This window comes from Crocodylus porosus, unplaced genomic scaffold (genome assembly GCF_001723895.1).
Source record: "Crocodylus porosus isolate Cpor-Errol unplaced genomic scaffold, CroPor_comp1, whole genome shotgun sequence".
NCBI lineage: Eukaryota > Metazoa > Chordata > Crocodylia > Crocodylidae > Crocodylus > Crocodylus porosus.
This window is the reverse complement of record NW_017728942.1, coordinates 5,317,780-5,329,794: the sequence shown is the minus strand read 5'-3', so window position 1 is coordinate 5,329,794 and position 12,015 is coordinate 5,317,780. Positions and strand designations below refer to the sequence as shown.

Genomic DNA, 12,015 nt, shown 5'->3' with positions numbered 1-12,015 from the left:
CCCATGACTCCACAGACCTCATTTAAATAAACAACTCCCCATCAACAAACCATCATCAACTCTTCCTCTCCCTCATGGAAGGATCCAAAGCTCAGGAAAATCAATGGAAAAAAACTCCCTTAACTTCAGGAAGCATTGGATCAGCTCCTAAATTCCTAAAGAAGGAAGGAGAGTCTTGTGGTCTGCCTAGGATTGCATTTTATTAGTTAATGACTGTGAGCACACCACAATGAAAGGACCAGCAAGATCATAGGGAAGTAGGGCTGGAAGAGACCTCAGGAAATCATATAGTCCGGCCTCCTGCTCAAGACAGGATCATCCCTGACTAAATCATCCCAGCCAAGATGTTGAGTGTCTCCTTAGATTTCAATGAAAGCCAGAGGTCTTAGCACTTTTTTGAGGAGGCTTGATACATTTTCACCATTTGGAAGATTAACAGTACTGTGAGGCCGCATTATTTTATTCCCTTGGTGCAATGTGTACAAGAATAGAGCTCTCAGCATTTTCTCTATTTTCAGTAGCATGGCTAAGACAGCAGGATATGGAGTACAGACCCAAACCACAAAGGGGTGACTTGCTGGAATACAAACCCCAGCACAGTCTGCAGGATTCATCAGGTTTTTTTCAAAATCTTTTGGTAACTATCCCTGATTTCAGATCCAAACTACTGCAACAGAAGGGCCAGCTTTTCTGGCAAGTTACCATACATTGTTTTGTTAAAATGTTTGAGGGTTTTTCTAGTAATAGTAGCCAGATAGTGTGGCTTTTCAAAAATCAGTAGCAGTCATTCCCTTTACAACATGGGTCTTGGATCTTTCCTGTGGTTAGAGAAATGGCGACAAGAGGAAGGAACCTTGGGAATAAGATCAAGGGCTGGAAGAAGATAAGGGGATTCTTTATGTGAATTCAAGTTAAAAGGATGTGTCTGCTAGCCATTGTGATGCCAGTAGCCCATGACTGACTTAAGGAAACCTGTGACAGAGACACTATGCTGTCAGCCTCAGATCTAGGAAACAGCATGACTTGTCCATGTGTCAAAGGCATAATGAAGGATGACCTTGCTTAAAACAGCCACTCTACTACAGTGAGAAATACAGTACTGCAGTGCTCCATGTAATCAGCTACCTCATATTCTATGCATAAAGCCTTTCTCCCTTTTATTGGCCAGGTTAAAAGATCTGGGTCTGGAAAAATTTGACACAGTGGAACTGTTTGCTAAGATTCTGCTTCCATCAGCTTTCCTCTTGGCCTGCATCCTGCAGCTGCACTATTTTCATAAAGATTTTCTGAAGATCACTGACCTACGCAATGTTCCCGGGGATGCATTTACTCTGGGGAGGTACTGTAAACCAACCCATGCATCACTTAGCTTTGAAACACATGAAGATGTCTCTAACTGTATAAATGGTTACAAAAATGGCTATTTTACATATTTGCATGAGCATTTATTAGTCTTCTGACACACACACACACACACACAACATCATTTCAAATTGGAGCATAACAGCATGTCTAATTTATGCATGCAAAAAATGTTAACCACGGGAGGTTTAGGTAGCTCCTGCCTTCCATTTGCTAAGAACATTAACTGAGGTTCTGTTATATTTCCTTCCTAGTAAAAAGAAAACTGAAACGAATGTGCATCTTCTAGCAGACATGTGAGTCCACTTCTTGTCTTGGATTTTTGTCAAACGTCCTCTTTATAGCTACACCAACCATTAATTTGATGTTACTTAGGGCTCAGGGGGCATTTAGACACATGCTCTGGGAGCACTGGGTGTGTGTGGGGGGATGCATTAATTACAGTGAGCTTTAAAGTGCTCCTGCTGTCATTTTAAGCACAGGGACACTGATACACGAGACGCTGGAGGCTGCTGGAGTGCGGTTATTATCATGCTCCAGCAGCAGGGCCAGATTAATGCATAGGGAAACTAGGCACATGCCTAGGATCCTGGTCCTTCCCCCCACAGTGGCAGTGCAAATGGCCCTCTCCTCCCCTCCACTCGCCTCATCTGGGGAGGGGGGTCTTGACTGGCCCGGGGCCCATGAGTTTGTTTGCCTAGGGCCCATTAAGAGGGGGCAGGTGGATTGCAGCCCTCCCGCCTTGTAGCCCCTCCACTTTGTTTCATCCTTGCTAATAACCAGGTAGAGTGAATGATCTTTTCTAATGCTGTCGTCATGGATATTGAATGCATGTGGCTATCCATCATTTGTAAAATCACTTTGTGGCCTGCTAGTAAGAAAGAAACTATAAATCTGTAAGGAGTTTTTGTTAGCATTTATAGAAAACCAGAAAAATATCTTGGTATTATTTTTTTTTTCAGGCTTAAAGAAAGTATTGTGAAACTGCAGAAAGGGTGAGCATGATGTTCTAGAGGATGATATTTCTTTGTACATTTTCACTGAAGTCTATTTTGCTTTTGATAACTGGAAGACAAAGATCTATAGTTTTCATTAGGAGTCAGTTGATTTGTTTGAATAAGTTCTCCACAGCTCCTTGAATGGAATATTGCTTCTTAACGATTTGACACTGGGAACACTTAATCCAAATAAGAGACCAAGACTGTATTTTTTTATGGCTCAATGTGAACGCATTTGCTTTAGTTGGTTCTCACCACAGGACAGTAATTTAAAAACAGGTAATATGGGATTTTCAAAAGCATTCTGCACAGGTCTAATGCTGTCCATCAAAGTCAAAGGGAGCTTTATCACTGATTTTAGCATGAGCAGAGGAAGGCTACTTAGAGCACTTTAAAAAGTATTGATAAATACTTTTGATTAAAATATAGTTTATCTCCACTTAGTAGTCTTTTCTCCCTTTTGGTTTAGCAGCAGGTGATTTTATATAGATCCCAATTGGTATAGCTGGCCTGACTTTAATTCAACTGGTTGAAAGAGCAGTCTGCTGGCTGACACTTGCCTTTTTTTCTGTTCATTACAGTGTGGCAGCCAACGAACCGCCTGGTGAAACTCAAACCAGCTTGGATAAAACAGGCAATGCAACAGTGGATGAAGACGCCATGAGAGAGGGTCAGTCGGAGAAATCAGGTGATTAATTGAAGCTCCTTGGAGCATTAGTTGAATTTTGTTCCCTTGTTTGTTTAAACGTGAAGAAGGTTCTGTGATATGGTTTATAGGTAACGCCTGAAAATAAATCCACATTGCCCAGTTAGTCGAGAGTGGCGGGAACCTGGGTTTGGGCACTCGGGTTAGCCTAGACTGAGCCTGAGTGCTCCCACACCAAAATCCTACCCTTTACTGTGTCTTCACTGTTTCCTAACCCCTGTGTCCTGCGGGCATATCTCCTGTTTCCTTGTGCTGAGATTTCATCTCCGGGTGGTTGTTGGACAAGCTGTCTGTCCTTCAGGAGAACTGAGGGGAGGCTATCAGTGTCCGAGGGATATAGACTAACTGCAACGAGGGTGCACTTTGAGGAGACCTGAAGCACAGCTCAGGCTTTCACTATAACATTACTTGAGCAAGAAGGCATGGGTTCAAAGCACAAACAGGCCTGTGTTTGAGGGTGTTGTTTGTGGATGATAGCCTGCATAAGGATTTGGGTTAAGATTAGGCATGCCCTCAGAGGTGACTTCAAGGATTGGAGTTATCACACCCTTTAAGTCCCTGGACCTGAAATAGGTTATGTGCTTCTCCAGAGTGTGCACTCATCCCAATTCAGTGTGACGATAATTAACTACCCTGGTTTCTCAGAGCCCAAGGCCTCCAATACCAGCCTTGAAATTGTCAGCTGTGAACTGAGTTAATTCTGTTGAATACATTACAAATGACAACAGGGTCGAGTTTCTATGCATTTAGGCAGCTTATGCTCATACCCAATACGAAGATCACTGTTGTTACTTAACAATACAAGCAACAGGCCAAAGAATAAGGACTGGCATCATGTTATGCAGTTTAAGTGAATTGTATACTTACCCACATGCACATAAGTGGAGCACACTGTAGGCAGGAGCAGAGTAGTCTAGGTGATGCCTATAGTTTCAGTCCTTGTCCCTTTTGCAAGGGCTGAAGGAACCTGTGTAGTAGAGTGGGTGTCCAGTTATGAAGCATAGTGAGTAAATTATAACTTTTCTGTATCAAGTCCCTAAATACAATCTCTGTTCTGTATGTGTTCCCTGGTTTAGGCTTAGTAGAAATTGTCAAAGAATTGGGATTCACAGCTATGTAACACCTGGCTTTCATAAAAATGAATCATAAAAACAGCCACATGAAAAGTTTTCTACATATAAAACTGATGTTACCTGCTTTAATCCTGTTTCTTACCTTTCATTAACTTCCACAACAACACTGTTCTTATGCCACTTTTCCTTTCTCCTGACATGAAAGATGATAACACAGCCCATTAGTCAAAGCCATAAACACAGCAGAAAATCCCTATTTCTGTTTCTGTCAATTCTTAAAGGTTATTTTAAAGTACTAACCTAACACTTTTTTTCTTAGGGGAAAGGACTAGTAACTGGACACTGGTGATTGACAAGTCAGCTTCCTGTCTCCTGAAGCTTTTGGAGATGGTTCGTGAAATTCAGGTGTTAGGATGGAGGATCCTGGAGCTGCACATCCTTAAAATTGTATCCATTTGGATCATCTGGATCTCTCTTGAGGAGGTCAGAGAGAAGCACTAGGAACTGAAACATAACATTTTTTCCCCAGTGTTGCAAGAGACTGAGATTACTCCTAAAATAGCAGCTGTGGCCAATTGTGTTAATGTTTTGGGCCTGATCTGTTGGGCACAGACAGAAGTTACATTTGTCGTGCGACTGGCCCTGTGAAAGTGCTCTAGCCATGCCCCATGGCTGCACAGCACTTATTAAGCGCTGAATTGTGTGACAATCTGAGCCTTCATTACATGAGGGTTCAGATGAAGGTGCTTCAAAATGGAGAACCATCATTAATGTCTGACAGTGCGTGCTGGGAGCAGGACTGAGCTGATAAAGCTCGGCCATGCCCCTGGTGCTGTCTTCAGAATGGGAGGGGGACAAGGGAGCTTGGTCTGGGGTTTGCTCAGCCTGTGCTGGAGGGTGGGGGGCTCCAATCCCCACAGCAGGGGGGAGGGGGGAGGGAGGGCTAGGACAAGGGGAGAGAGGCTTCAGACATGCAGCTTGAACTGGAGCTCAATCCCCGAACCTCTGGACTCAACAGTGAACATCTGTTGGGTTGAGGGGAACACTAATTCATGGTGCTTCCTGCAAAACACCATGAATTACAGTAGGGAGCTGCATGTCACTCAGCACCTGTAATTTCAGCTTATGCAACTACAGTGCGACAAAGATGAGGCTTGTTTCCCCACTATTTACAAGGTATATTCTGCAGGTAGTCCAAACTGAACATCTTTCTACAGCTGTGGTGGAGCATACAAAGTCATGGCTTTGTTTCTTCCCTGCCTCTTAGAAGCCTTTTCATCCAGAAGAGGCTATTATGTGTGTGTTTGGAACCAGGATAGAGGTGCAAGGAAGAAGGGCCTCTTTGTGACTTGTTTTAGACATTTTATGATGATGTGATATGGCTTATATCAGAACACAACAGCCTACAAAGTTTCCTTCTTGATTACTGAAGCTAAGAGTTTCTTTTCCTCCCTGCAATACCAGAATAAACCTCAGGGGAAATTCAGGTGGCTATGTCATCCAGGCCCAGGATTTCATAGCTGTCTGCACAAATGTGATAAATACACAGGCAAACAGCTATTTAGACAGAACCTAGACAAAACTGTCAGGCAAATCATCCATGTTTGGTTATGTTAAGGTCCATGTTTAAATAAATGATCTACATAAAAAAATATGCATGTGTAATCTGTATGCAGCATGCCATGCCTTACCATGCATGTGAGTGCAGCTTCATTTACTGTCTTTGACAACTGTCACATAGCCATTTTATTTTATAGATGTAGGAAATTGATATATTGCATAACAGGAACTTAAGTGTTATTTAGTTCCTTGTAAAAGCAATCAATAAATATGGATAAGACAGAAATTTCAATAAAAACATATTACTTACATAAGCCAAATGAAGAAGCCACATAAGAAGCTAAATGAAGGAAAATCTTTTTCTTTCTGCCCAGCAGTCAGCAACTGCCCAAACCTGTCAGGACATATTTTTACCTAAAAGTAGTTTCTTACTTTTGTTTTTATGGTTGTTATCCGATGTTGCATAGTTCAATACTACAATACCACATTGCAGTATTACAAACTGAATCTCTGAATCCACAAACACACTAAAAAAAGGGAAATTGTAATAAAACAATTCTGCTTCCCCCCCTCCCCGAAATTATTTAGGTGTCTATGATGAGTTATCCTTTTTTCATCCTCTGGGTGTTTGCCCTGCCATATCCCAAGCTCCGGCCTCATGCATCACGAATCTGCACAATTTGGTCCTCTGTGATGGTTATCTGTAGAATGATGTACCAGCTGAAGTTTGTCAAACCACATGAATACTCCTCAAACTGCACAGAGGTGAGTGTTGTAAAGCCCGCAGGTCCCTATTCTGCAAACACTTAGGCATATGGTTAACTTTACACACAAGGAGATGCACTGACTAACAACATACATGAGATTAGTCATGTTCACAAAAGTTTCCAGGATCAGGACCTTAATGCTAAAGTCTGGAGAAAACTCCACTCTCTTTAAAACTTAGTGAACATGATTAACTCTCTAAATTTCAGAGTTATTTAGTATGAATCACCACCTATGAAGAATCAAGACTAGATTTCCAAATTGTTTAGGTGCAAAGCTACTTGTGAAAATGATACCTGCAATTACGCACCTAATTTGGCATTTCTACAGCAATGTGCAGATATGCCTTGAAAGTGTGTGAAAAATTGGCCTAAAATCTAGTAATCTTTTTTATACTTGAATCTGTATTCTATCGATGTAGAAGTCCTGTTGTTTGATGAACATGTGTGACCGATATAAGTACTGTAAGGACGCAGAGAGAGACTCCTATCAATGAGTGTGCATACAAAAGAAGTCATGTCCCTCCGACTGGGACCCTTGGGGACACACCCTCAATCGCGGGCACTTTGCCTCAGTTTCTCTCTTGATTTAGTCAGGTAAATCAGCTCTCCAAGTCACAACTGCCCCTCCTGGGTTGTGGTCCCAGCCATAAGCTTTCCTCCCCTCAAGAGTCAACATCTTCTCAGCTCTCCTTCACGGAGTTACATTCCCAGTCCTAGCACCCCTATCCCCCAGGCTCTTTCCCCCATGTTCAGCGTTTCCAGAGCCCCCAGCCCAGCCACTCTCTCTCCTCAGCAGGCTTTTCCTTTTAGCTCTGGAGCACAGTCCTCCCTGGACTATGCAGGCTGCCCCCAGCCAGGATCCAGTCCTGCTCCCAGTCTGTGTCTGCCTGGGTGGAAGAAGGCCAGGCCTTGCCTGAACTTGGCACTTTGAAGGAGCAGTAAATTGGCTCCCCTCCCCAAAGCCAAGTACTACTCTGTCCCAGGAGTGCTTCCTCTCCCTTAGCACCTGCTTCTGGTCTTTCCTTCATCTTCATCCACTCCCAAAAGCTTGAGAGGCCACATCATGGAACTGAATGAGCTGGGCCCTAGCTCCTACTGCCCATCAGGGAACCGTCACCCTGCTACAATCTCAAACGGGCGGCTGCCTCTTTGTACCAGAGCTCTAAGCAGATGAAAGGTCCAGAGCAAGGAAGAATCCTTATGACCCCTGGCAAACTCACCCTTACTCTCATACTTTCCTTCTCTTGTTACTTCATATGCTCCAGACACGAGCTGTCACTCAGCTTATAAGGCTTAAAAATGATAGCTAGGCATACAAGAGTCTTTTCCAAGGAAGAAACAGGAATCTGGAAATGAAATTTCTGGTACAGGAACTCATCCCGGTTTACCAGAGACTCTGAGTGATATGGCTTCTGTTCTATTTTGATATGCATGAACTTCTGCATGCAAATGGGAATAAATATATAACAAATCAGAAATACAGCAGGAGAAGTCTTAGGGCGCCTATATTCCCCTCGTATTAGTGGAGTTAGTGCCCAGGCACACGTGTTTGTCTCCACAGAGACTCTACCAAAATGGAACCTACTATCACGACAACCGGGATGAGCTGTTGCAGAAATCGGTGTTGTATGTGGCGCCTGTGGACCCAGCAGTTTGGTACGGAGGCTTCCGAAAGTGTGATGACAGCGTTTTGCCGTGCCTGAAGGTAGGATTCTTATCGTGGTTCATTCTCATAGAGGCAGTCACCAACACCCTGCTAGCGCACAAATGGAAAGTGTAACTTGCAATTAAACCACGGATTAGTGCTGAAGGATTGGCAAATAGTTCATTTGCTGAAAAATCCTAAGGGAGTGGTGCTAAATCCAGCTGAATCCAGTTGCTAATTTCTGTCAACTAGTTTTGGCTGAAAAATGGAGGAAAAAAAGTGGGGGTAGAGAAATCTATACATTTAATTTTACATTTTCTAAATAAAATATGATAATAATTTTCTAAATTAAATGTTTTAGAACAGCACGGTGTCAACAACTGTCAACATGTAAACTTAAAAAAACGTTTGAACAAGTTTTTAAAAGCTGAAAATAAAATCAGATCCCTGTCTGGGGGGAACCGTGGCCTTTCCTTTCACCTGCCACGCTGCTCACCCAATGTCACATCTCAGATGCCATTACCATCTGATGCCATTTCACTACCCTTGCAGAACCACCTCACCATTTTGGGATTAATGGCAATGGAAGTGACAGTACATCGCCACCAGCTCTTCTACAGGACTCAAAACCAGCTGATTCCACCTATTACAGGGAGCATTTTTGAGTCAGTCACTCGGGAGCACCTGGATGATGGGTTACTCAGCTGCATCAAGTATTTTTTCAACTATGGTTTTTACAAATTTGGATTAGAGGTAAGCAAATATCACCAGAGGAATAGTCTTCCCCAGACACAAGGCTCAGCAGTAGCTTACTCAGGCAATAAAAGCTACAGAAAACACAAAACACTACAGGCAAAAATTCACTGCTGGTATAAATCAGAACAATTCCACTGAGGTCCATCTTCCTTCCCCCTCGAAAAACCGTCCCTATACAGGTGTATACAGCAATTACCATGATGTCACATTTGTATAGTTACTGAACTCTTTAGGCTTTCCAACCAGGTTGAAGATGGAATAGTTTCTGCATTCTCATCTTTCTAGACTGAGAAATACAGTATTGTGGACTCAGCTTGGGGTCAGCTGCTTCAAAATCCATGCTGGGAATTTCATTTGGCAGCAGCTACCTACAAAAAGGAATTTTCATATCTTGCTCCCTACAATGTGTTAAGGCCACAACGTTTTTGTTCTTTCAAAAGGGGCAATTTGGCAGAAACTGTTGTGGTGCTTGCAAGTCTACATTTTTTGCTCCTCTCCCCACCTCCAAATTTTCCCAGGTCTAGGCAGGAAGGTTTTCTGTGTGCCAAAGGAAGCCACCATATGTCTTACTGGGATGGTTCCATTCTTTCAGATGTGTCTCCTTGCTGCTGTTAATGTCATAATGTGCCGTATGGATTTCTTTGCCTTTATCCATGCCTGCTGGCTGATCTACCTCCTGTGGCTCCATCGGAGAAAAGCCATGGCTGAAGTTTGGCCAAGATATTGCTGTTTCCTTGCCTGTATCCTGGCCTTCCAGTATTTGCTGTGCATTGGTTTCCCTCCTGCTTTCTGCAAAGGTAATACAGCACTGTGCAGGTGGGTGAATGATCAGTGAGGTTGATCCCACTCCATTCATGCCAAAGCCACCACTTACCACAACGTGGGACCTTGCGTGCGGGGCATAACATTTTAGGGCCTGATTCCATGCACGCTAAAGTCACCGGAAAGATTCCCATTGATTTCTCCAAGGGCTGGACCCAGCTCCAGTTCTAGCTGCTTCAGCACTGGGTTCAGCTCTCTGATCGGTAGTAGCAATAGCATTAATCCTATGCTAGCTAGAGAAAGTTCTTGTGCCCATATATTTGTCATTTCCCTTTTGAGGCCACAAACTCCGAAATGAGCTAAAAACCCTGTGTGACAAAAATAATCCCCTTGCCAACAGATTATCCATGGAGAACCTCTCGCTGGTCAGTCCATTCCAACTTCATTAAGTGGCTCTATCTACCTGATTTTGCCAAGAGACCCGAAGCCACATTCCTTCTGTGTAAGTACCAATCATCCTTATTTAACCAAAGGAATTCCTGCTGTTGAAGACTAACCATTATTGCCATAATATTCATCATCAGGATAATCTTGTCCTAAGATGCTGAGAAGCTGGTTTCCTGTCTCTTCTATCTTCTCAGATGACTTCCTGCTTCTGCTTTTAGCTTCCCTCCAGTGCCAGGTATTTGAAGATGAAAATAAAGTGCGTGTGAGAATGCAGGCGGGAGATAACATGGAGATCAGTTATGAGTTAGACCCAGCTGCCCTCAACCAGTACAGCCCTGTACCAAACTTTGTGCGCTGCAGGTAGGAATCAGGGAAGTTTCCTCTGAGCAAAGTATAAGACAAAGAAAAGAGGGATGTGGATGTTGAGGAAGTTTGGCTAGAAGGTTTTAATTCTTGCTTTTATGGAAGTAGAGGGAAGCTGTGAAATTGGACCTGGAGCCTGGCTGGAATCCCTGTCCAGCTGAAAACCTTGAGGGTGCTTGTGTCTGGGGTTTTGCATTTAATTTTCAGCCCCTTTGCAGACACATAAATTTTAAGGCCAGAGGGGACTATTAGCTTAAGTAGTCTGACTTCCTGTAGGCCAGAGACCATTGTTTTACTTAGCTACTTCTGTTTTGAGCCTGGTAGCTTGCATTTAGCTACATCTTATGTTCCAGATATGTGCCCCATCTTGATTTGAAGACACCAACCATGAATTGACCCAATGTTGACACACCACTGTGTCAGCGCTGACGAAGCTCTATCAGTCTAATGAAATTCCATGTGTCTGATGTAGCAAAGTAACTGCCTTAGTATACTTATTACATCCAAATATAATGCATCTGAATAAAAGTTCATCTCCTCATGATTAGTCATAACATCAAAGAACAGATGGTTAAGGAATCCTTGGTCAAAAAACCAGGGACATGAGGAAGGGCACTTGATGCCTGAAAGCCTGTCTAACACCTATCCCAACTATATAGTCAGCCTAATAAAAGGTATCGTAAGAAATTCCTGGAACATCACAGCTACAACACTCCAACCTTACTTAAAAGATCACATTAGGTTTATAGCTTAACTTCATTAGTGAAACTTTTCAGCGTACTTCACTGAAGTATATCCTGTGTGAATTGTTTCCAAGTAGCATTTTTCTCTTCCCTGTGGCAGCCAGCAATGTATTTATGACCCAGCTGAATTTTAAACTTCATTAGCTGATAAAGTGATCCATGAAATGTAAATATTCCTTGCTGTGTGCAATAGGAGTGGGTCTTGGGATCATAGTGCTCACTAATTTAGTCTCAATTGAGGTGGTGTATAGGCACTGTGGGGTACAGCTATGATTCAGGGTGCACTTTTGATTTAACTTTTTGGAAAGGTTCTACCTTTTCTTTCCCATAGGTCCTATTTGGATATGGCAAAAATGGTTGTATTCAGCTATCACTTCTGGTTTGTGCTCTGCCTTATCTTTATCACTGGGACAACCCAAATCAGTATATTCTGTATAGGCTACCTTGTGGCCTGCTTCTACTTTATGCTGTTTGGAAGCAATCTTCTACTAGAGCCAGTCAAGAATATTCTCAGACCGTGGGACTACCTGATTGCATACACAGTCTTGGTCATAGCAATGAAGAATTTCCTGGCTGTACGTATTTTCTCTTTGTCTTTCACAGAACTGAGGGAAAATCTACTCCCTTATTATTATTCATATGACAATGATGCCTAGAGGCACCAGCAGAGATATGGGGCCCACTGCACTAAATACTACATGTGGGAGCTCAATGCCGAATTATATAGGACTGAATTAAGCACAGGCTCAGACCTGTTCAATTTAAAACTTTTATTGTTTCACAAAGTCATAAACTAAAGGAGGTCTGTTGGTTCATGAGGTTCCCAAATCAAG

General features: G+C 42.8%; 1 protein-coding gene across 4 annotated transcripts in view; it reads left to right on the top strand.

Annotated features, from left to right (window-relative positions):
• The window catches only part of LOC109318797 (piezo-type mechanosensitive ion channel component 2-like), a 55,118-nt gene that overhangs the window by 10,894 nt on the left and 32,209 nt on the right, over positions 1 to 12,015 (top strand). For all 4 annotated transcript variants that reach the window (XM_019548194.1, XM_019548192.1, XM_019548191.1 and 1 more), the window contains exons 15-26: positions 1,169 to 1,339; positions 1,617 to 1,658; positions 2,325 to 2,357; positions 2,942 to 3,048; positions 4,459 to 4,622; positions 6,288 to 6,464; positions 8,028 to 8,171; positions 8,664 to 8,864; positions 9,460 to 9,664; positions 10,030 to 10,131; positions 10,271 to 10,436; positions 11,514 to 11,757. In XM_019548194.1, coding sequence (XP_019403739.1) covers positions 1,169 to 1,339; positions 1,617 to 1,658; positions 2,325 to 2,357; positions 2,942 to 3,048; positions 4,459 to 4,622; positions 6,288 to 6,464; positions 8,028 to 8,171; positions 8,664 to 8,864; positions 9,460 to 9,664; positions 10,030 to 10,131; positions 10,271 to 10,436; positions 11,514 to 11,757 — 1,756 coding nt within the window. The remainder of the gene's footprint in view (positions 1 to 1,168; positions 1,340 to 1,616; positions 1,659 to 2,324; positions 2,358 to 2,941; positions 3,049 to 4,458; positions 4,623 to 6,287; positions 6,465 to 8,027; positions 8,172 to 8,663; positions 8,865 to 9,459; positions 9,665 to 10,029; positions 10,132 to 10,270; positions 10,437 to 11,513; positions 11,758 to 12,015) is intronic.